At 47.5% G+C, this 22,558-nt stretch overlaps 15 protein-coding genes across 15 annotated transcripts; 11 read left to right on the forward strand and 4 right to left on the reverse strand.

The window, feature by feature from the left end:
- Positions 1 to 660: 660 nt before the first annotated feature.
- Positions 661 to 963, reverse strand: TbgDal_XI2070 (hypothetical protein, unlikely; the record flags this gene model as incomplete). The annotated part of the gene is made up of 1 exon (XM_011781052.1): positions 661 to 963. The coding sequence occupies one exon, from the start codon at positions 961 to 963 to the stop codon at positions 661 to 663; it is 303 nt and encodes a 100-aa protein (XP_011779354.1).
- A 598-nt stretch (positions 964 to 1,561) lies between these two features.
- Positions 1,562 to 1,912, reverse strand: TbgDal_XI2080 (hypothetical protein, unlikely; the record flags this gene model as incomplete). Its single annotated transcript, XM_011781053.1, has 1 exon — positions 1,562 to 1,912. The coding sequence occupies one exon, from the start codon at positions 1,910 to 1,912 to the stop codon at positions 1,562 to 1,564; it is 351 nt and encodes a 116-aa protein (XP_011779355.1).
- Positions 1,913 to 1,971: 59 nt separating this feature from the next.
- Positions 1,972 to 2,427, reverse strand: TbgDal_XI2090 (T. brucei spp.-specific protein; the record flags this gene model as incomplete). Its single annotated transcript, XM_011781054.1, has 1 exon — positions 1,972 to 2,427. The coding sequence occupies one exon, from the start codon at positions 2,425 to 2,427 to the stop codon at positions 1,972 to 1,974; it is 456 nt and encodes a 151-aa protein (XP_011779356.1).
- Positions 2,428 to 3,898: 1,471 nt separating this feature from the next.
- TbgDal_XI2100 (cysteine peptidase, Clan CA, family C19,putative) lies at positions 3,899 to 5,563 on the forward strand (the record flags this gene model as incomplete). Its single annotated transcript, XM_011781055.1, has 1 exon — positions 3,899 to 5,563. The coding sequence occupies one exon, from the start codon at positions 3,899 to 3,901 to the stop codon at positions 5,561 to 5,563; it is 1,665 nt and encodes a 554-aa protein (XP_011779357.1).
- Positions 5,564 to 5,820: 257 nt separating this feature from the next.
- TbgDal_XI2110 (hypothetical protein, conserved) lies at positions 5,821 to 7,215 on the forward strand (the record flags this gene model as incomplete). The annotated part of the gene is made up of 1 exon (XM_011781056.1): positions 5,821 to 7,215. The coding sequence occupies one exon, from the start codon at positions 5,821 to 5,823 to the stop codon at positions 7,213 to 7,215; it is 1,395 nt and encodes a 464-aa protein (XP_011779358.1).
- Positions 7,216 to 7,505: 290 nt separating this feature from the next.
- Positions 7,506 to 8,174, forward strand: TbgDal_XI2120 (hypothetical protein, conserved; the record flags this gene model as incomplete). The annotated part of the gene is made up of 1 exon (XM_011781057.1): positions 7,506 to 8,174. One exon carries the CDS (start codon positions 7,506 to 7,508, stop codon positions 8,172 to 8,174), a length of 669 nt encoding a protein of 222 aa, XP_011779359.1.
- Positions 8,175 to 8,250: 76 nt separating this feature from the next.
- Positions 8,251 to 9,498, forward strand: TbgDal_XI2130 (hypothetical protein, conserved; the record flags this gene model as incomplete). Its single annotated transcript, XM_011781058.1, has 1 exon — positions 8,251 to 9,498. The coding sequence occupies one exon, from the start codon at positions 8,251 to 8,253 to the stop codon at positions 9,496 to 9,498; it is 1,248 nt and encodes a 415-aa protein (XP_011779360.1).
- Positions 9,499 to 9,746: 248 nt separating this feature from the next.
- TbgDal_XI2140 (hypothetical protein, conserved) lies at positions 9,747 to 10,571 on the forward strand (the record flags this gene model as incomplete). The annotated part of the gene is made up of 1 exon (XM_011781059.1): positions 9,747 to 10,571. The coding sequence occupies one exon, from the start codon at positions 9,747 to 9,749 to the stop codon at positions 10,569 to 10,571; it is 825 nt and encodes a 274-aa protein (XP_011779361.1).
- Positions 10,572 to 10,868: 297 nt separating this feature from the next.
- Positions 10,869 to 12,422, forward strand: TbgDal_XI2150 (hypothetical protein, conserved; the record flags this gene model as incomplete). The annotated part of the gene is made up of 1 exon (XM_011781060.1): positions 10,869 to 12,422. One exon carries the CDS (start codon positions 10,869 to 10,871, stop codon positions 12,420 to 12,422), a length of 1,554 nt encoding a protein of 517 aa, XP_011779362.1.
- Positions 12,423 to 13,753: 1,331 nt separating this feature from the next.
- On the forward strand, positions 13,754 to 14,092 carry TbgDal_XI2160 (hypothetical protein, unlikely; the record flags this gene model as incomplete). Its single annotated transcript, XM_011781061.1, has 1 exon — positions 13,754 to 14,092. The coding sequence occupies one exon, from the start codon at positions 13,754 to 13,756 to the stop codon at positions 14,090 to 14,092; it is 339 nt and encodes a 112-aa protein (XP_011779363.1).
- Positions 14,093 to 14,991: 899 nt separating this feature from the next.
- On the forward strand, positions 14,992 to 17,070 carry TbgDal_XI2170 (arginyl-tRNA synthetase, putative; the record flags this gene model as incomplete). Its single annotated transcript, XM_011781062.1, has 1 exon — positions 14,992 to 17,070. The coding sequence occupies one exon, from the start codon at positions 14,992 to 14,994 to the stop codon at positions 17,068 to 17,070; it is 2,079 nt and encodes a 692-aa protein (XP_011779364.1).
- A 220-nt stretch (positions 17,071 to 17,290) lies between these two features.
- On the reverse strand, positions 17,291 to 17,653 carry TbgDal_XI2180 (hypothetical protein, unlikely; the record flags this gene model as incomplete). The annotated part of the gene is made up of 1 exon (XM_011781063.1): positions 17,291 to 17,653. The coding sequence occupies one exon, from the start codon at positions 17,651 to 17,653 to the stop codon at positions 17,291 to 17,293; it is 363 nt and encodes a 120-aa protein (XP_011779365.1).
- Positions 17,654 to 17,710: 57 nt separating this feature from the next.
- On the forward strand, positions 17,711 to 19,363 carry TbgDal_XI2190 (hypothetical protein, conserved; the record flags this gene model as incomplete). The annotated part of the gene is made up of 1 exon (XM_011781064.1): positions 17,711 to 19,363. The coding sequence occupies one exon, from the start codon at positions 17,711 to 17,713 to the stop codon at positions 19,361 to 19,363; it is 1,653 nt and encodes a 550-aa protein (XP_011779366.1).
- A 252-nt stretch (positions 19,364 to 19,615) lies between these two features.
- On the forward strand, positions 19,616 to 20,923 carry TbgDal_XI2200 (hypothetical protein, conserved; the record flags this gene model as incomplete). Its single annotated transcript, XM_011781065.1, has 1 exon — positions 19,616 to 20,923. One exon carries the CDS (start codon positions 19,616 to 19,618, stop codon positions 20,921 to 20,923), a length of 1,308 nt encoding a protein of 435 aa, XP_011779367.1.
- Positions 20,924 to 21,389: 466 nt separating this feature from the next.
- On the forward strand, positions 21,390 to 22,166 carry TbgDal_XI2210 (hypothetical protein, conserved; the record flags this gene model as incomplete). The annotated part of the gene is made up of 1 exon (XM_011781066.1): positions 21,390 to 22,166. The coding sequence occupies one exon, from the start codon at positions 21,390 to 21,392 to the stop codon at positions 22,164 to 22,166; it is 777 nt and encodes a 258-aa protein (XP_011779368.1).
- Between the last annotated feature and the right edge of the window lie 392 nt (positions 22,167 to 22,558).

A 22,558-nucleotide genomic window follows, 5' to 3' on the forward strand; every position in this document is an offset into this window, starting at 1 on the left:
CCCTAGTGATGCAGAATACTTCAACGTAGTACCAGAGACCTCTGACACGTTTTTTCGCGTGAGACCAATAATCTGAAGGGGTGCAGACCTGTGGAACACTGTTTTGACCGATCCGCTCGGTCGACCATACGGCATGGGGTCCGCCAACCCCGTTGCGGGATATCGCTTCTCTACGTTGTTCCCCTGACAGGTGCTAGTATTCCGGCAAAAGCATAACTTCAAGTAAGACAGCGGTCTTATTACACAGCATCCTGCAATGTTGTTTCCTAGTTGCGCCGGTTTTTCGTATCTCTCACGAAGGTAAAAAGAAAATCTCTAACTTCTTTTTTTGTTAATCAAAACGGCAGACGAAGTGAACATGGCACTTAACAGCGTGCAAGGGACCTGGCGCCACTTCGTTGTCGGTGACCTGAGTCTGGAGGTGATGGAGAAACAATAAGTACGGTGAAGCTGCAGCGTGGGCCACAAAAGGGTGGAAACAGTGATGTAACCGTTGGCAGGGCGGTTGTAGGTCCTGCGCTGAATGAGATTTTGCTTGCTTCAAGCGTGGTGAAACATTCAAACCCAAAACACATAGGAGTCACAAATGTCAGGCACCAGAAGTCTTCAAGAACTAATAGTGGCTTTAAACCAGGTAAGTAGGGTTATTGCTATTAGGCGTCAAGTAATGTAGGAGATGCCCACTACCAGGGCACAAAAGAGAAAGAGCATCCGGAACACATTCCCAGCGCGACGACAACAAACGCAAATAAGCACTAGGGCAAAGAATTGCATCACTGGGTCTGAAAAGAAGCAGAGGACATGATGATAGGATGCGCACCGGCGACCCGAGCGCCCGAGTGCTTGTAAAAGGAATGTCACGCTTACCGAAAAGGTAAATTGCACAAACCTGTTTCCTCGGTACAAAACTGAAGAATCGGAAAGGTAGTGCGCTAACGCGGGGAATGGAAAGCACTTATACATTCGCCACTAAATGAATGGGGAAGGAGTAAACCCCCACATTCTTCACGGCACCCCAATATATTGGTAAATGCGTCCAGTTTCTATGATCCTGTTGGTATCGTCTTCCCAGGGTGACTCGACGAAGGGTTTGCAGAACTCAGGTTTCAAAAGTGCGGTGCCTACGCGCCGGAAGAACCCCAACCCTGGCAGAAACGACGGATGTCTGGGGGTTGGCGAGAAAATGCGCCTTATTCTGTGAACGCTTAAGAGCGGAACAAAGAAGTGTAGGCTTCCACTACAACTGGCGGTTATAGTATGGAGCAAAAAAAAGTTATAGTGAGTCGAATCCGCAGCACGATGTAAGGTTTTCGATCGAGGGGAGGGGTTAAATTAAAACGCAATCCCACAAGTCCACATAGCTGGAAAGGGGTCAGATTAAATCCCATAAGCTACGATGCAACTAGTTTAGTACTAGTTTTGCAGCCACATCGGCATTACGGCACTGAAGCAGTGGGAACAGCTACTGAATTTAGAGGCAACCCACTATGCACTATCGCGAACGACGGCCAGCAACAGAAAAAAAAATGAAGCAAATCTGGGGGGAGGGAGAAGAGAAAGTTTAGCGCCAGATCTGAAAGGATGGCCTCATAACACGTGCTGTTATGATTTGAATTGGCCTCTTGTGTCTGAGATATCTCGTTGTGTTATCCAAAAGTTTGTTTGAGGTAAGGGAACCTGGGCAATCCACAACGGACGGTTCAGCAAAACAGAGAGGGGAAATCAATGGAAGATAATTCAAGGAGGAGAAAGAAGAATCAAAGGTGTAACTGAAACTGGATCCCAAGAATGAACTTACGAGAAGTTGAAACGCGTCGAAGGTTCCCGGGCTGGTGGACAGCTCCTGTAACACACGCGGTGCGCGGGTTACATAAAACCAACAGTACGCTCTTGGAGGTTGCCCGACGAACATGAAGAAGGGTTAAAGGCCTGTTTGGAAACCCATCGGCTTCCAAATTTGTACGGAACGTGTCAGTCGTATCGGCCTGACAGTGCACCCGACAAATGGGATGCACCGATAAGAGGGTAAACGCCCATACATATTAAAACTAGGATGTAAAAGGCTTTTCGGCTACATGTTAGGATGGGGCACCTTGAACCAGGAGGGGGTAAGAAATCAGAATCTTCTTTTGACACTCCTTGGGGTGGTGTGGCACGTAAACTAGAAACTGCAACTGGGCAATTGAGGGTTCCATACGGGGAAAAGAGGTGCCGCACTCGTTCCCTCATCTCAATTAAAAGCTTTTCCACTTCTATTACGGCCAGCACTACCCTCGCCCGCCCCAATGGTTGAAATGGCGCCACCTCAGCCGGGAAACTCGGCTCTCTTCGAAGTGTCGCATTCTTTTTCCTCCGCTTGTCCATACAATACCTACTCGCAAGCTGGTGAAAATTAAGCCGCCAAGTCCCTCTCAACGGTATGCGCATAATCCGTGCCTGGCAAAATCAACTGTTCTGAAACACTGTCTGTAGACACAAAGGGCGGTTAAGGCGCTCATTTTCATGTTCCATTTACTCTTCCTCCATCACACAATCAAACAAAAAACTTTCTCATTTTAGTGACAATGCCATTCGAACGGCGTCTTCGAGTATGCCAAAGCGGACCCATGTGCCCTACTCGGGCCGCAACGCCAGCAGCGCGTTATGGCCTTTACCAAGGGGTTAGTGGGGAGTATAGTCGTTTCTCCATATTCCTGCATCATAGTTCCCTCTGGTTGTATTTCCCACTTTCTCTCTATAATCCTTCTGCGTTGGTTGACAAATCGATGTGTTACGTGGGCAGTTGCTCCATCACTGCGAAATGGTAGAAGGTGGGGGTGATAAACCTTGAGGTGTCGGGTGAAAGCAACCCTTTTCCACGTTCTGTACCGCCACATTCTGTATTCGGGCGCGCCAACCACCGGCTTGAGTGCTTTTTCGTCCACATTGGCAGAAACGGGGTGCAGGTTGCAGAGTCCTTTTATTTACTTATTTTTGTGGGTGCCATACTTTTCAAGACTTCTCAAACAATTTCCTCTGCAATGCCGTCAGCCGCCTATTCGAGGTGAGTTTATCTTAAGGGAAATGAGGCGCATGACAACGTTGTTTTTTTTTTTTTCCACTTTACCCACAGCGAGGGCCTTCGCAGGGGCCGACGCATTGCCTGCGACAAAATGCCCAACTTTTGATATGCTTCGTTTCTTGTTGAGGAAAGATTTCAGTGCGAGCTTCGTTTGAAAAGCGAAAACAATTATGTATCTGCGCTTTAAAGGGCATTTGATCAAAAGAAAATACCTTTCCACAGAGTTTCTCGTTGTCGTTAGTGTGTCCGATGTTCCGGTTAAGGTTAACAACTGGAGTGTGGATGTTTCCCGCAACGCGAAGCATTTTCACTTGGTAGTGGAAGCGGTGGCGTCGTCGGAACATGTCTTTTCGTGAGACTTTCGAGGTGTGATAAGGAGTTGTGTAGCGGTTCCGCGCCTATGCGAGTGTAAAGCCTGCAGGCTGTTTTCTTCCCGCCGCCGCGGTTTCCTGCTATGTTCAAGTGAGGTTGTCTCGTTCCGTTCGAATGTTGTTGTGGAGTTCACCCCTGGTGACCGGCATTCCCTTTAGGCAGTGCAATTCACCTTAGTTATCTGACTACTAGCCTTATTTTGCTCTGTTATTTAAATATATATATTTGATTGCCGTTACAATCTGACACTGTGCTGAGGAAGGTAATGGGGAGGCATCTATGATAAAGTTCGCTTGTGTATTGAAAGGATGCAAGCTCCATTACAAAATAGGTAATGTGTTTTATTTTAACTGGTCGCTCGAGGCATGCTATCTCGTGCTTTAAATATTTTCTCAGCCTTATTTTTTCTAGTGTTTAACACCTAAAGTTGTTGCTGCTACTTTTCGTCGGAAGGAAGGCGTGGGTATGTCCTTTTTCCAGTTGGATTGGGAATGTTCATATCAAGAGTATATGAAAATGATCTATCATCACGCAACGAAGTATGTTCCGCCACGGGTTTCACAAGAGAGGCACCTCATCACTTGTAGGGAGCTGTTGAATGAAGCTCAGAGGGAATGCAAGGGAGGCAAGTATGATCTTTCCTTCTTTCACTACCTTCGGTGTGTGGAGATTCTCACTAAGGTGGGGATACCCTCTACATACAAAGATTCAATGGTTTTGAAGAAGCAGTGTATGGATGCCATTGAAGCCCTCATGAATGGCGCTCTTAAAAATCACTATGAAAAAATGGTTGAAGAATTAAAGTCGAAGAAGGAAGGAGTTGATGTTTTAAGTGTAGGGGATCCCTCTGTAGTTAATGTGAACAATGAGGAAGCTGAACATTTGAAGCGTAGGGAGGTGCTTCTGAAAAATGAGCGCGGTACTTTGGATAGTTGGAGGGGAGAGATAGGAGAAACGCGTATACCCTATAATCAAATCTATACTACCACTGTGGATTATCAGTATTGGAATCGTGATGTTGCAGCAACCGTGGCGGCAGATGGTGTAGTTGTTCCGCCACGATCCATACCGTGTGCTTCCCCTAACGCTTATTGCAAGTGGACATATAACTCTAGTTTTCAGGGTAAGTGGAACCCTAGACGGGGAATGGTTAATCTTGGTAACACTTGCTATTTGAATAGCGTCGTACAGACGCTTGTTTCTACACCATTGGGGGCTTATTTTCTGGGTGACAAGTATACGCTTGATGTCAGTACTGCTGGGAGGCAGACTTGTAGGCTGGTCAACTCTTTCACTTTCATTGTTCGAGAGTTGAACCGCAGGGACTGCGCTGCCCCTGTGAGTCCTTCACCATTTAAAAAAGCGATGGGAGAGGTTAATGAAGCGTTTTCTGGCTTTGGGCAACAGGATGCAAATGAGTTTCTGAGAGTCCTTCTTGAGGGGATACACGACGGGTTGAATGATCGAAGAACGGTCAAAGCCGTTCCGAGTGACGCAGACACTATCGAATTCAGTGATGCGGAGTTGGCGAAACGCCACTGGGAGCAATACACGCAACAAAACAATTCTGTTGTCGTTGATAACTGTGCATTTCAAGAGCGGAGTTCTATTATGTGTTTAGTATGTCGAAGAATTAGTAGGTCTTTTACATGTTCGTTGGGAATCGACGTTCCCATTCCTGCCGGGACTGGGAATATTTGCCTGGAAGACTGCTTCAGACTATATTGCAAAGAAGAGGAGTTGGATCTTGATTCAGCGTATCACTGCCCTTCGTGCAAGCAAAAGGTCAAAGTATCGAAACAGCTTTTGTTGTATTCACTACCGACCCTGTTGTTTGTAACGATCAAACGTTTTCGAAGCGATGGCGCTATATCGATGAAATTAAATGACCCCGTTTTCTTTCAGAAAAAGATTGACTTAAAACCCTTCTTGTGTTCGACAGAGAAAAACACCATATACGATTTAGTTGGTGTGGTGAACCACAGTGGGAGCACGACCGGCGGCCACTACACTGCTGATTATTATGATAATCATTGTGGGTGGTCTTCAGCTAGTGATGAGCGAGTCTCTAGGGCGGACAAACCTGACTATCGACTTGTTTATATTCTGTGTTACGTACGTTCTGCTTAGGAAGTTGCTTAGCGAGGGATGTACTCAAGGTGGAGTTGAATGAGCAGTAAAATACCGCTGGTAAAGGTTTAATTACCATCACATTTATCTACTTCCCTCTTTTGAGAGCATATGAAGCTGTAAATGCTATTTTGTCTCTATAATTTATATTGTGGGTTTTGCTTCCTGACAGCAACAAACCTTATTGTTAATGATATGTTGGTGCTTGTTTGTGTGATATGCTCATTTCGTATAGGTGCTAGGCTGTTATTACTCTGATGGGCTCTGAATGCTCAAGGCATTCGAACCAAACCGAGCTGCGGGATGAGCGATTTTGCAGCAAGCGTAGGCAGGTGTTAGATGCAACACTTGCGCAAGCTCCACGCCCACCATCCTTTGTTAATTTGTCGAATGACTATCGTTGTTGCTGTGGTGCAGTGGGACCAGGTGGACTTAGATTTGCAGAACCGCCCAATAGGGGCAGCACCACGGGTCCGCCCCGCGATCACCGGCCTGGTATCACGGGGAACCGTCGGTCAGAAAGACCCGGTAATTTGGGGCAAGTGTCTTCCCTTTATCCGGCCGTGGAGCCACACAGGGGGTTGCCCTCACGCGACCAGCCTAAATCCACTCTGTTCCCGCAGTCGTGTCCGAAGGCTTCCACATCAAAGGTCAATACTCATGTGCGTGCGCGATCTGAGCCCCACACACGCGGTGGCCGAAGAGCAGGGTCGAAAATATCAGTGGCAAATGCCTCAGGGAGCAGATCGAAAAGGTCAAAACTGACGTCATATGTTGATGATAATGAAAACGTACAGGGGGTGCACGAATTTCGAAAGAAATTAATTTTTCTCTCTCTGGAGGAAGAAAAGGAGCGCTTGCAGATCTCAAACGAGAGATTAACTGGGTTCTGTAACATGGAAGATATTTTTGTGCGTTCCATGAAGGGCACACCCCATTGCAGCGCCGAACTAAAGTTGTTTTCGTTGCAGGGGAGGAGGAGAGAATTCATACGGGAGCAGGAGCACAATGAATGGAGACAGCTTTTGTTTTCGGTTAACCAAACACTACTCAATAGTTCTTTGGACAGTAAAGCGAAGGGATTTGCTTACTCCCATCTAGATGAAAATTCACTGTATTGGCCGTCGCCAACTTCGGAACGCGGATGTATTAGACGACCCTTCACCGCAGCTGAGCTGAATCAACTGGCCAGATCTAACTCTGAAACGGATTTTTACGTATCCAGCGACGGATTGAAGAAACCGACATCTCACGCTACTAAGATGTGTGCGTTGTGTGAAGTTGCTCTGAAGAATGTACTAAGTGAAGACATTATAGATATTGATAGAATAAATAGAAAGATAGCGCGACAAATTTATCTGCTAAATGAAATTTCTTCTTATTGCAGCCCGACAGACTCTGGCTCTTCTGCCTGCAGCAAGGAACGGGTTGCAGGTATGTGTCCTTTAACTACCAACGATAATCTACAGTCGGTGGCGTGCCGTCCCCTTCGCTTACCGCCTCGTGCCTCCACAACCACATGCACATCGTACCCAGTGGGGCACTCATGTTGTGGGTCGGTAAGTTCCACATCAAAAGGGTTGCCGGACTATTTAAGAAAAGAGTGTAACTTCGCTACAAGAAAAAGACTAGTATCGCTTCTACAAGAGTAAGTTACTTCTCAATTGTCTTGTTCCAAATTTAACTTTCGTGGTGTTGTTATTGTACATTTCCCCTTTGTTATCGTGCCTTTTTTCGGATGTTGTCACGCTATCTTCCATTAATATTCCATGGACGGGGCACCTTAACATTAAGCATGGCTTTTTTCCCTTGAAAATTTTCTATGTTCGTTGATAACATCTTTTTCACTCATTAAAATCGCTGTTGTGACAGTTTTATTGTGGTTTATCTTCTTCGTATCGCACATATATACCAAAGGCATCTGACTAGGCAAGCATCAAACATGAAGCGTACACGCAATGCTTTGTTGTCATCAGAACTACTATGCAAGGTTATGAAAATTACAGAAGAACCACGCGTTGTGAAAGAGCTGAGTGATATTTTACTCTTTCCCCGGGTTAAAATAAACTCTTTGCCCTTCGTTCCACCTCCCAAGTGGACTACAGAGCTCAATCGCAGACTGCAGAAGAGGTTTCCGGAACTTAGCCGGAAGCGACACATTTTATTCACACGTGCATTTATTCATCCTAGTTTCACCGCACCAGAGGCAGCTTCATCGACTATGAATGCATCTATTGGGTTGGGCGAGTCCTTACTGCTTTCTGTTGGTGGGCGTTTAGTTGTCAGTATATTTGATGACCTGAGACGTGATGAAGTAATTTCGTTGGTTTCATTTCTATCCTCCGATGCAGCCCTCAGCCACCTTTTGCGTCACCACTGGGAGTTGGAAGATATGGTATTGACAGATGCATCAGTACAACTGTTCCAACCAAAAGCAACGCCCTCTGCCTCTAACATTGTATCGTGGCTGCCAGATCAGAGGGGAAAACAGGTCCCTGATCAGTATTGTGCTGGAGCAGTAAAGGCAGTGATTGGAGCAGTGTTTTTAGATGGGGGCCTGTCGTTAGCCACGCAGTTCATCTTCCAACACGTTCTTGAGGCACTAGAATAGTGGTATACATTACGGTTAGTGCAACGCTGGGTTACTGTCTATTTTGTTCTCAAATATTTTTAAAGAAGAGTTTTCAATGAAGGAGTTGTTTTGCTTATTTACCTATTTCTCTTTTTATTTGTTCAATTTTTCCTTTAGAGCTTCAATGAACCACCCTGATGAACTTGAAGGGTCGGCGACCTCTGGGGTTCTCTGCCCACTGACAGCATATGAGGAGGTTCCCCCGACGAAAACAAGGAGCCAGATAATTAAGGAACAACTGTTAGATTTAGAAAATTACTCGTTCGAAATCCCTGACCGGCCGGAAGGTGATCCGTCAGGGAAATTGGCTTATCTGGACATGTGTGAGCAGCTACACAAGGAGTCATTTATGAAGTTTCCTACCCACAGCGTCGCGAACAGTCTTTGCGAGGGCAAAGAATCATTGGACGTCAGTTTTTTTGCCCTTGGAAAGAAGGGAAGTGCTGCGTTGGCTGCCGCTCTGCGAGTTAATCTTACAATCAGAAAACTTTCCCTCTTGAGGAACCACATTACTCCTTCGGGTGCCATGGAGATTGCACGGGCGCTTTCCGAAACGAAGGTAGTCTCCGATCTTGACTTAAGTGAGAACTTGCTGGGGCTGACAGATGCAGATGATATCCAAGGGGGTGCCGTGGTAGCTGAGTTCCTTAAGCCAGGAAACGTTTTGAAGACGCTATCCCTCCGGGACAACAAGTTAAGTGACCAGCATGTCACTGAGTTTGCGGAGGCGGCAATCGACAACACTGAATTGCACTCTCTTGACCTGAGCTTCAACAGGATTGGTTACATTGGTGCCATTGAATTGGCAAACATTCTTTCTAAGAACGCAGACCTTCAGGAAATAAATCTAGAGTGGAACCAATTTCAAACGATTGGCAGCCGCCATATACTTGCCGAAGGACTTCTTTTGAACAACACAATCAAGCGCTTCAACATGAGTTGGAATGGATTAGATGATGCTTGTGGGGTGCTTGTAGGTCGTATTATTAGTGAAAATGATATTGAAGAGATTGTTGTCGCTCACAATAGAATTGGACCGGCAGGGGCGGAAGCTATCGCAAAGGGACTTCTTAATACATCTGCGCTAACCACACTAATCCTGGACGACAATCCCATGCAAAACGAGGGTTGCGCTGCAATTCTTCGTGTCGTCGGGGAGGCAGCTACTCTTACGAACGTTAGCCTTCAGCAATGTCGATGTGACTCCAGCGTTGTGCTAGAAGCCGATCGATTGATGAAGGAGGTTCGCCCGGATTTGGATATCCGAATATCTGAAGGTTGCTGTGCCAAGGTAGTGATGTAAATAATCATATGTGGAGGCATTGGCGGAGTGTACTCGCCTGTGGTTAAATGGGGAGGTCACGCTGGCAGAGATTTCTCTTTTTTTTTTTTTTTGAAAGCTTAGTGTGTGTAGGGATGCCTATCGATGATGCACACCCTTCTTACTCCATAGTGACCCTCTTTATTGTATTTGTTGCTAAGCAGCTTTCGTTTCCCCGAGTTCTTCTAATTCCACCCATTAGGCAGATTTGAAAGGAACTGACCTCGGAAATGGTCGATCGAATTGAAGCAACACTTAATCGTCTCATAGCATTCGGACCAGGTACGGCGTCTTATACAGATGATGCTGCCTTTTTGCAAAATGTTGCCTCTGCCATGGAGGTGGCAGGTGAGATTCCCGTTCTGACGGAGGCGTGCATGTCACTTTCTGTAGATCTACTGGAGAACTCGTCACCACAGTCTGCTGCTACTCACGCTGTGTTGACACTTCTCGCATGCTGTTGTATGCGGGATGACAACAGGGAACTAGCATCACGTTTCGGTATTTTTTCGTTATGTGTTCTTCTTCTTCGGAGCAGTGAGTTGTTGTGCAAGGACACTCTGTTGACTATTTTTGACCTGATAGGGACCCTCTGCATGAGCAGTGCTAGCACGCGACAGATGATGCGCCCATGTATTCCTTATGTCCTCGGGGTGATGAGAACTCATCCCGATTGCTTTCAGTTGTGCTTCAGCGGGGCCGTCGTGATCGGCACGTTGGTCATGCTGGATGCTGCGAACGCGGAATTGGCTGCGGAAAACGACTGTGTTCAGATTCTTCTCACGGCTTTTATGCGTGGACATGACAAACGAAAAGAGTTGCTGAATCGCAGACGCACATCTTATTCCCTACGTTGTCAAAGAGAGGAAGATGAGTCACGACGTCTATGCGACAACGTCATACGCTGGACGGAGGATGCATTGCAAAAACTTGTTCTGGCTCCATCTCCCGTGATTGATGCTAAACTAGAGGCTGCTGACTTTGGAAATTATGGGGACAGGGTAGAGGTTGACGAGCTCATGTGGAAGTTGAAGTTTGGGCGAGGAAAGATGTGAAGTTTCAGCGATGCTTCAACTGTTCGTGTGTTGTGAACGTGGTCACTGCTATCATTCGTGCGCATTCGCATTGTATGTGTTCGCCATGATCAGTTTTTCGAGAATTTGTGTGAGCTGAGGGGTAACTGTTGATGTTATCGACGTGAAGGAGATAAGATCTGTTTCTAGTGTTCATACCTTCTTTTTCATTACACTGTTGTTAATTCTTCTGCACAAAGAAGGAAGAGCAATAGGGTAATAACAATAATACTTTCCGTTGCGGGAAGAAGCAAAGGTAAGAAAGTTTACACCAGCACAATGAGCAGCGCGGTAGATTCCCTGCTTGTACGCCTCAAGATTCCGGACCTAATCCCAAAGTTTAGGGAGATGAACGTTGATCGCATCATCAGCCTGCGCAAACTAAGTGAGGAGGAGCTTCGGACTGCCGTTCCCGATGATGACCAGCGAAACCGAATAATCGAAGCCATTAAGAACCGTGGGAGTAGTGAGAAGAGGACACAGGCCCCGGCTGCAAGCATAAATCCACCTCGTTCTACGGATGATGGAGGTCGCGGTGGCATGTCATACCCTCGTGGAGCACCCCGCGGTGGTGGTCCAGTGCGAGGACGAGGTCGCGGCGGGACTGGCAGCGCAGGCGAGGGTGGATTTCACGGTAGTGGCAGCAATAACGCTAACATGTTTCCTTCTCGCCAGCGAGTGTGCAACCACTTTCTTAATGGTGACTGCAGGTACGGTGACTCCTGCCGTTATAGCCACAACAAGGCACTGTGCCAGGAGGCGGCGGAAAGTGTGCCTCGACGCAACCACGATGCGACATCGTTGTCTGAGGATTTCAGTGAAACGTGTATTATTCCTACACACCGCATAAAGTATCTACTTGCGAACAGGGCTGATCGCCTTCGGAGTATACACAGCAAGAATCGCACACACAACAAGTCATTTCAACACATTGACCCCACCATCGAAAAATTCGAGCTCGTAATTTACGGGGCCGACCAGCAATCTGTTCAGGAGAGCAAGAAAATGATTCTTGCTTGTATTGGTGTGACACGTGAGGAGGAGCAGAAGAATCGTGTGCAGTACACAATGAACGAGTTGAGCAGTAATCAACGCGCGGCCAAATTTTTGGCAGCATGCAATATGAAGAACGAGGGGACTGTTCGTGAACTGTCGGAGGCATCACTGAGGAATATTATTTCATTCTTCCGCTTTGAGAAGCAGCAGGATATACGTCACTTTTGGGTGAACACCAACAGCGAACACAGTAAGCTGGATATCATCGCCAACATAGTTGCCCAGCTACAGGGAGTACAAGCCATCATGTTTTGTGACCAGAAGCGTGTTGTGGATATGAGCAAAGTGGCATCTAAAATCACTCGCTATTTCAACGGTGTCTCCCCCCTGTTTCTCCACCGTGCCATCCCGAAGGAGGAGCGCATGAAGATGCTCCAAACTTTCAAAGACGGTAAACCTAATGAAAATGGTATTCGAGAACGTCTGCTTGTTACTAATGAAGACTATGCCAAACTGGCTCGGAAAACAATTGTTCCGTATGTTAATCTTGTCATTAACTACTCAGTCCCACGCTCTGAAGAATACTACCTACTTCAATCTCTTGTGGCGGGGCGCAGTGACACGGTAGGAGTTTCCATTGTGTGTGTTTTCCCGCACGAGCAGTCCCTATTTCAAGAATTGCAGCGGAACATCCCGTTTGAAGAGCTTGAGGAGGAAGGGAATTTCAAGGATGCTGCGGTGAAGCTGGTGTACGACACTGTGGACGAACCATTAACAGGTGAGGACGCCGACCCCCCAAGCAACTGGCATGAGCAACTGAAGCCCAAGACCCTGTGAAAAGAGTGACGTCGTATGGTCTCTTCTAATCGCAGTTGCCATTTCGTTCTGTCCCAATTGTCCGCACCATGCACTCACCTCCTCTAACTTTAATGCGTGGGTTTCATCCCCTTCTGGGTGACTACGCGGTTGTTGCCACTCCAAAGAGAAAAAAGAGAAGAATAAAAAAGTGTCTGCATCTTTCTTTCGTGTGTCTTCTGCTTCGGTTCGATAGCTAATCTCATTTTGACAGTCCTCCAGAACACTTGGTTCTGCCGAGTTTGTGAAGTGGTGATGATGGCTTCGGAGACGTGTGGCAAGGGGAAATGGAGGGAGACATGTGGTATCTTTTCTTCTTTTTGAGTAACCCCTCTTTCAGTTATTTTCCCTTACGCATTGACGGTGCTCCTTCTAGCGATGGGGATGTTCTGCCGTGCCGTGTATATCGGGGCACTGTAGAGGAGGGCTGGGTGGCGATTTTGTTGAAGAACGTTTTATGATTGTGGGGAGGTGTGCTTGTTTACGCGTGTGTGCAGTGGGGGAAACGGAAAGGAAGGGAAATGCTTAGAGCCTCCACCAGGGACGTTCAGCCTCTTTATTATTTACTATAACCACAGAAACAAGGGAGTTACGATAAAATCAACGCGGAGAAAAAATTTATATTGGTGTATCTGCACACACACACATATATATATATATATATATATGCACCCTGAAAAGAATGAAAGAAAATTAATTAAATAGCAAGAAGGAAGGAATGAAGGTCATCACTGTCGTATAATTGTTTATATGTGGGTGCGAGGGGCGCTTCAGGGGAAGGAAGGGAAGAAAAATACACGAACATGTGAGACGGTAGTTGACGCAATAAGGCAAGAAGGTGAAGCACATTGGAAACTACAGCGAGAGGTCATGCGGCTGGTGCTCGTATATACGGGACGGGGAAGGGAAAGAAGTGCGTATGTTTCCTTAGGTGTCGTGCCATGGAAACTTGTGGAGCAGAAGGAAAGAAGTATAAAGGAGGGGGAAGAAACTGTTATCAAGCGTAACGAAAGGATTATCGGAGGTAACTGAAGGTATGAGGTAGATTGAAGCCCACAAACGAGCTTACTGAGCAGAGAGGAAGCAAGTGGAGTAGGAAAGGAAGACGGACATGTATTATTCAGATAAATCCGAGGGGCTCGGTGTGGGATGCGTTGTGCTGGGACGAGCAAGAGATTTAGGTGGCTCGAACTTAGTGTTGACAAGCGAAGGCAGCGCGTAATCTCGTGCGTGTGTGTGTTATGCGGTACAGGGGGGAAGGCATGTATAGGAAAACTCTCTAGTCCACTTGAAGAGGAGACGGTTAACAGAGTATGAGGGTGTTCCGCAGATGGTGGTGGCAGCAATACCCGAAAAAACTTTACACGTATGAATCTGCCGCGGCTGGTGTCTTTGGGGAATTGAACACACGCCTCCTTCGCGTTCTCTGCCACTCATTCATCTATGCAGGCACGGGTAATCGGGGGGAAGGTGTGTTTCGCTCTGCAAGCCGTGATTTTTTCTTCCACTTCTTGCTAATTACTTCTTTCATTGCTGTTTTCGTTGTTTTAAGCCCGACATTTCCTCCCTCCTGGATCCGAAGAGAAAAAGAAAAAAATTCCCCAGTAAATGCGGGTCCGAGCAGCGGAGCTTCCTGCCTTCCCTGTGAGTAAATGGCGAGGTGGTCGTACACGCGGAGATGGAACTAGAAAGTGGGTGTGACGAGAAAGGGAATGTTATAGCGGGATGCTGTGAGTTTTACATGCGCAAGGAAATGAGCTGAACGACGACCTTGCGAAACAGCAAACAGAAACGGAAAACAGCGAGTGAGGATTGAAGTGAGCTCCTGTTTGGCTGTTGTTTGTGTGTGGTTAATGTACGAAGGCCCCTTCCTTTTTTTTTTAAACATCTGTTGAGGGTTCCGCTGCTGTTGCCGATTGCTTTTCCTTTCTTTGCCTCCAGCTCACCACTTCCGAGGCAGTTCTTTTGGTGTCAGACCCTTCCCGCTCAGTGGCCCCATCTCCGTAGCTCACTGCAATACTCGTTTGCACGCGTTGCTGCGGTTGATCTCATATATATATACTTTTTAAAACCTTTTTTGTATTCCCTACTATTTCTTTCGCCTTCTGGGCCCCACAAGGAGTACATGCGCCGCCGGGGTAACGAGCTCAAGTAACCAAAAGTAACACACCAGGGAACGAAGGTGTATGCGGGAGGGGACGCCTTGTCGGTGTGACCCTCTCCACAGTTCCCCTTTCTTTTGTGATGTCTTTCCACTTGCCTTTGGTGCTCTTGATGGGAGATTGGAAAGTACCTAAAGTCGCTCTTCTCTCTTTTGTGAATGATCTGTCTTTACTTTTCTCGCGTACGTATTTTTTTTTACGTGGCCCTTTGGCATTTATTGTGTGCGCGGGTGCCAAGTGAAGAGCAATCTTTCTCGGAACCAATCACCGTCATTGTCATCGAAGCCTGCTGAGCGTGTAAACAATATCTAAAGGAAGAGGGATATCAGACTACTAAGGTTAACTTTTTGTACAAGTGAGGACCACCCTGCGGCAGTAAGGTAGTTGCCATGGCGAAATATATCGCAGGGCCAAATGTCGAGCTATCGCTAAAGGAAATTGTGCACAGGGCCATTAAGAGGGCCTTTCCGTCTATAAACCCACCCGAGATTCTTATTACTCTGGGCAAGACGACAGAATATCAATGCAACAACGCTATGGGTCTTGTCAAGCTTCTCTCTTCCGCTTCGCCGCCGATAAAGACAAGCCCGGCACTGGTTGGAGAGGAGCTCAAGAAGAATCTTGAAGAAAATGACATGATTGAATCCTTTGAGCCCACACCACAGGGTTTCATCAACATCACCATCAAACCAATGTGGGTTGCCGGTACCGTGGGGAAGGTGCTCCGGGAGGGAATTCGTCCACCGAACCTCCCCAAACAAAAGGTGCTTGTGGACTTTTCTTCGCCGAATATTGCCAAGGAGATGCACGTTGGCCACCTCCGTTCCACAATAATCGGTGAGGCCATTTGTCGCCTGTTTGAATTTTGCCAATATGAGGTTCATCGCATCAACCATATTGGTGATTGGGGAACTGCGTTCGGGATGTTGATCTTATTCTTGAGGCGTAAGCACCCCAATTTCACTGAGGAGGTGCCAAACATTTCAGATCTAACTACGTTTTACCGTGAGGCCAAGAAGTGCTTCGATGAGGACGCCGAATTCAAAGAACAGGCACGACTGCAAGTCGTGAAGCTGCAAGCCCTGGAAGAGGAATCCATGAAGGCATGGAAAATTATCTGCGATATTTCTCGAAAGGAGTTTCTTCAGATTTATGAGCGTCTTAACGTTACCATAGAAGAGCGGGGTGAGAGCTTCTACAACCCACTCATTCCTGAAGTGTTGAAACTGTTGGATGAGGCCGGCAAACTCGTGGAGAGCAATGGTGCGAAAATTACCGTTCTCTCTGACAAAAAGTCGATATCTGCACTGGACGCAAAGGACATGGCGAAGTTGGCCGCTCCGCACTTGTTGTGGGCCGGTAAGGACACTCGTGTCGAGTTCCACCCCAATATGATTACAGCCATGCGTGAAGTCGGGGTTCTAAAGGGTGAAGAGGGTAATGAAACCGTTGCTTTATCTAAGAAAGATGCAAAACCCCTGAAAAACTTCGACATTCGTACAGACGTGGACAAACTAGTATCGCTTTTACAGCCACTCTTCAAGAATAAAATGTCTCCTCTTTTCCGCGAGGTTTTTGAGGCTGCGGGTATCGTTGATGGGGAGATCATTACCATCCCCCGCTTCAGCTTCCCACTCATGATTGTGAAAAGCGACGGCGGTTACACGTATGACACAACCGATGTTGCGACTATGTATCATCGATTTGTCTTGGAGAAGATGGACCGTGTGGTTTACTGCACGGATGTTGGGCAGTATGAGCATCTGCGCATGTGTGCCGATTTGGCGAAGGATATGGGGTGGATGGACAAAGGCACCTGGAGCCATGCTGGCTTTGGGTTGGTAACAGGAGCGGACGGAAAGAAGATCAAAACTCGCAGTGGAGAATCCGCGAAACTAAAGGACTTGCTCGATGAGGCCGTCGAGCGGTCACGCGCTATTCTTGAAGAACGCGAGAAGGGTGACCGTGCTCAAGGCCACACAAAGGAGGACATTGATGAACTATCAAAAAAAATCGGAATCGGTGCAGTGAAGTACTTCGACCTGAAACAGAGTCGGCTCAACGACTACGCTTTCAGCTACGAAAAGATGCTGGACTTATCGGGCAACACGGCTGTCTTCCTTTTGTATCAGTATGCGCGTCTTTGCTCAATTGAGCGTAAGTGTGGCGTTGATAGGGAACAATTCCTGAGTTCTGAGGTTGTTATTGAAACTCCGCAAGAGAAGAAACTGGCCCTCTGTGTACTGCGCATGGATTCTGTCGTGATCAGGACAGTTGACGACCTTCTTCTGCACCATCTAACTGATTTCGCCTACGAGCTGGTGTCGTGCTTCTCTGACTTCTTCCAGAATTGTAAGGTGATTGGGCATGAGCAGCAGAATAGCCGGCTTTGCCTTGTGGAGCTTACCCGCTTGACGCTGAAGCAAGTGCTTGATATCCTTAACATAGACGTCGCCGAGAAGATTTGAGAGAGCCGTTTGGGAAACGTTGCAACTACCGCAATATCGTCGGACCAGAAACTGAATGCATAACCGCGCTCACAAGCATAATCTCTTGTAACAAGCGCGTTGGGTGCGATGATGCGTACGGACGGGAGTGTGGCAGCGATGTTGTTGAGATGGAGTAAGGCAACGCGGCGCTTTCCACTCGTTGGGTGCTTTCCCATGCGGTTGAAGCTTGATCTGACTCTCAGGGGGTTTGGCTGAAGAGCATGCAGATTCGGGTGAAAGCAAATGTTCGAGTGGGAGTGTGTAATAAAATAATGCTACAGAACCTAGGCTTCAGTAGATCTTTGATAAGTATTTTCCTCCCCTTCCCGTAGCTGATCCGCAGTGCCTTGAGGACGCAAGCAAGAGGTGTGTGACGTGTGAATAGTCTAGTTTCTCCCAAGGAAAGGTTGGGTGGGGGGGGACTTAATGATTTTCCACGATTTAATCTTCCAGAAGCTGCTGATGATACGGAGGCTCGTGAGTTGTGAGCGATCTTAGTGTCATAACATGGATTGCGTGTATATCTGTGCGTTGAAGAGATCTGTATCATTTTATTGGACATTAGGTCTTTTTTACTCTTGTCTACACGGTTTTATTTTTATTTTGAAGTGTTTCACACATGGCGCAGAGCTGGTTCAAGCGACATCCTCTTGGTATCTATCCGCGTGGCAATGCGAAGAATTTAGATGAGTTGGTCTCCCCGAGGTTCGGTATTCTCTCAACCCTCCAGTTTGCCAGCAAGGGTCGTGCTGGTAAATGTTGTATTCTTGGATCACAACCAGCAGAAGAGGCGTTTGTTGACGTGATGCTCCACCTTCTTTCATTCGTCACTGTGGATGATATGTGCAGGTTATCGGCTGTATGCACGGGGTGGTATTGCTTTATTCATGCATCAGATGCGTTCAAACAGGCCCATGGGTTGCTTTCACCTACATATACGTGCTTCGAAGGCAGCTGGAAGGAAACAGCCATTCGTCGCTTTATCAAATTACGCTCCAAGCAAAGGTTAAATACGGCAAAGCGGATGCGTCTGGAGGGTGGTACACCTGGGGTTGGGGGAACTGTGAACTTGTCCCATCGTCCGGTGATGGTGAAGCGCGCCTTTTACAATGATCAGTTGTTTCAGGCATGGATGTGCACCATTCTTCCCTGCCACTACCATCTCCGACAATCAAGTATTGCCGGCACCGCAACTGCAAATCGGCAGCCAAGTGTATTGTCGGCTCGGGGTCGATATCGTAGTCCACTCAAGGAAGTTCCGCGGTGCAGCGGCTTGTCAGTAGACGAGTTCCGCACTCGATTCGAGGAGACTAATTTACCGGTTATTATAGCAGACGTGGCCACTGAATGGCCTATTTACAAAATATTGCAGGAGAAGTTTGAAAACCTTGCTGTAATGCAGAAAAAGCTCTTTCGCCCCGGCACGCGTCCTGACGTCCCAATGCGCTGCGAACACACAACCATGAGTGTCGCTGATTATGTTCGGTACGCTCGGGACCAGACCGACGAGCGTCCCATCTACCTCTTTGACTCAGAGTTTGGTACTTTTATGGATGTAGAGTCGCTGTACACTGTTCCCGAGTATTTTAGTCGTGATGATTTTTTCAAGGTTCTTGGTGGTGCGCGGCCCAAGTACCGTTGGATAATTGCCGGACCACGCCGTGGTGGAAGCAGTTTTCATGTGGATCCCAACTATACCAGCGCTTGGAATGCTAACTTGACAGGGCTAAAGCGGTGGATTCTGCTTCCACCTGGTCACACCCCCGCAGGGGTGTTCCCCAGTGAAGACATGTCGGAGGTTGTAACCCCCGTTTCTTTAACGGAGTGGTTGCTGAATCATTACGATGCCACAGTGGAGAAGTGGCGTGACGTTGCGTACGAGTGCGTATGTGGACCAGGAGATATTATGTTCATTCCTTGTGGATGGTGGCACTTTGTTATTAACCTGGAGGACTCGGTTGCAATAACACAAAATTATGTGTCAAAGTGCAACCTCTCGAGTGTACTGAAGTTTCTCTCTGTCATGAAGTCTTCTATCAGCGGGATTGATGAGGATGTGGACAATTGCGACACGAGCCGAATGGTAGAGACGCGCCGCGCTAACTTCGCTGAAGAATTTGCCGCGGCGATGCACTTGTCGTACCCCGAGTTGATGCAGACTGTTGCTGGCGAGGCTAAACGTGAGGCAGAGGAACGACATGAGAAAAAGAAGATGCGAGCTGCTCTTCCGTTGTTGGATGTTGGTAGCAACGGCTTTGCGTTCAGCTTCTGATCAGTCTTACTTCACGTTTTTTTAATCTATGTTAAACAGTTAAGAGTACTAAGGTCATGATGTGTGAGGGAGGTTGGTGGGTATATACGTACCGTGGGTAGGGTGTGTTACCTCTGAACTTGTGTACGGTGTGTGAAAGCACCTTGATTTTTATTTCTACTTTGAGTTTCGCCCCCTTTTTTATTATGCGTGCATATTTATCGTTTATCACACGGATCTGGGGGTTGCCATAGGCGTGAATTTCCCTTGTACATGGGTCTTTTAACGAGGTATTATGAGAAACTGGCCGAGCAAGGTCGTTTGGAGCAACTGATCGTTTTTGGGATGTACGACGAACGGGTGTATGAGGTTATCGACCGTCATAAACTGGCGGGGAGTATTACTGCGTTGCTTCCATCGTCTCAAGCAGCCGCGTTTCTGTCTCGAGGGATGGCATACGACTGTGTCAATGAAGAGGTGCTGAGAAATTTCATTAAGATATGCATGATGTTGTCCACCTACAAGACTGTCGAAGAGGGGGCGAGTCTTGCGGAGCTTATAGGGAGTTGTGGTGTGCCTGAACACTATCGAATGAGTTTGTTTAACTTTAGTGAGACGTACAGACACATGATATTATCCAAGTCGTACTTTCCTCAACGGGCCGTGTTGAAGCTTCTGTCGTACATTTTCTGTGATGATGTACTTACTGACGCGGTGGCGCAGTTGCAGTACAAATCAGATATATTGAACCACGTGAATAAAGTTTATGTCGATACCCCAGATTTCATCTCGTGGCGCTTCTCTGTGCGGGTTTTATCGTTGGCAGGGGGCTACAACGAGGACCGTAGTGATGTGGAATACACTGAGGCATTGACCCGTTTGGTCACTCGTACTATCCCCGAGTTCATTGTCTACTTCGGTGCAACATTTATGTACGCTATGATACGCCACTACCCCCGGCGTGTGCGTGGAATCACACCGCGATGGCTTGCCAGGCAGCGCGCCGTCTTTTCGGCCGCGTACTGCGCCTTTCTTGGGGTGTTTGTCAACTCCATCTTAGAGTATCGTGTTCACAAACATCGTATGCTGTATGAGCTACGCAAAAGCCAAGAATGCCGTCGCCGCCGTGGCGCTGAGAAGCGCGGCGTCGATTACACTCCCAATACGTATTTTGACAGTCTTGAGGGTGTCACTCGCCACATTTACTCCATGCAGTTGACAACGTATGGTGCGTCCGCGTCGATGTTACTCCTTTCACTCGTTCCACTAGTGCCTGTGAAGTTCCCCAAGTGGATGGGTGACGTGGCATGGCGTCACCCATTTGTTCCACGACTGTTTCCGGCCATCCTTGGGATGCACGCTGCATCGCGTTGCATGGTTCCGTTCGTGTTTGCCCCTTTCACTATTATGACAGCTCTGCGTTTCAATGGGTGGTCCACCACATTGTATGACCGTTACGTGGAGTTGCGAATGCGGCTCTGGCACAGGAAGGTGGAAGCTGTTTTTGACACATCAACAGATGTTACCGATCTTGACGTTACAAGGGAGTCGAAAAAGAAGGGAGGGCTGGCCGGAAACTGATCCTGCTTGCCTTAAGGCGCAAACCCCCTGGTCGTTGTGTGCGTGCGCGTCTTTGTGTGAGTTGTAGGGATGTATGAGACGTCAAGTAAAAAAGAATAAGAGGGGCTGAGGTGGGTGTGACAGTTTGTGTGTGTGTTACTATATTTACATGTGGTTTAATTCTATCGGAATTTTGCGTGCCGTCGGGGCATATCTGTTCTTTGAAGGACTTTCGGCATTTGTTGCGTGCAACGGTACCGCTGTTCACGTGGGGATTTTCTTTCTACTGCACCTCGTTGTGGAGAAGTGAAAGCGAGCACTCTGTGTGTGTGTGTGTGTGTGTGTGTGTGTGTGTGTGTGCATTAACCTTCACTCTTACTCGCTACTTTACATTATTTGTGCTCATTTGAATACATTTTTTTTTTTCGCTTCAACCGAGCGACAAGCATCACTCACTCCGCGGGGAAAGTTTTGCAGCGCGTGGATAATGACTAGTGAGTGCGTTACCGTAAAGGTGAAACTAGGCGGTGCAGCATTGCCTGCCCACGATTTGATGCAACTGGAAAGGAGGCTTATCGGAGCGCGTTCCCTTATACAAGCGACGGAGAAAACTTTGAAGGAGACGGTGGTAGTGGTGTCACCAAACCTCAGAAAGGATGGTGATGAACGCAGGGACCACATTCTTAATGATGGAATGGTGAGTAAGCATACGCAACTTTCTTGGTATATTGTCGAAGACGTTCTTGCTGTGTACTACAGGCTCTCAACTCTCATAGAGGAGGAAGAGCGACAAGCGCGAATCCGTGTTGAACGATTTCACTTAAGCACTATCAATCAAATGCGTCGAAGACACAATGCAGACCACCTCAGTAGTGCTAAGTGTGTCTATGAGCGATCCTGCGTTGAAGAGGATGCCCACTGGGCTTTGAAGCTTGTGGCGCAGGAACATTCAGATTACCTCTTCTCCATCAAGATATTAGAAGAGGATGAGCGTCAGGACATTGCACGCCGTGTGGGGCTACCGATGCAAAATTCAACCCCGTTGCTGGGCTGGTCGCGCACACCTAACACTGTGTGGCAGCAGCCAGAACTCGCACCCTGGTGGGATCATTTAGAGGGGCCAGCTGGTTATTTCTGGGGCGTATCACCGAGTGGCGGCGTGGAAATGCCTCAGTGGAGTCATGTACACTGGGGAGACAATCCAGCCAGTGGGGGTTTCCAGTGTGTGCCTGGTGAGTGGTGCCACCGCAGTAATCTTCAGTAGTGGTTGTTCCCTAGCTGCTCACTTTTATTCGTTTACCCAACCCCTTGTTATTTTTTTTTTTGGTTACATCACGCATTGTAAACATGCACATATATATATGTATGTGCTTGTGTGTGGTTTTCGAATTGCCACCACACACTCGCTGTACCTGGAACAGCTGCTGTGCGGAGAGTTACAGGGTTTCCAGTCTTACCGAGAGGAACGGGACGGGCGCTCGACAGTAGGAGCGGATATTGGAATAGAATTTATATACCTACTCGAGGCTTGAAGTTGAAAAGTAATCTTGTTTTTTCTTTTTCGTCGTACTGTGGCTGAGCCCACTGGGGTCAGGGGAGCGCGATTTCTGGCATTCTCAAAATATATCTGTTCTCACACACATGCTTGCGGCCATT

The sequence above is a fragment of the Trypanosoma brucei genome, chromosome 11, assembly GCF_000210295.1.
Source record: "Trypanosoma brucei gambiense DAL972 chromosome 11, complete sequence".
In the NCBI taxonomy this organism is placed as follows: domain Eukaryota; phylum Euglenozoa; class Kinetoplastea; order Trypanosomatida; family Trypanosomatidae; genus Trypanosoma; species Trypanosoma brucei.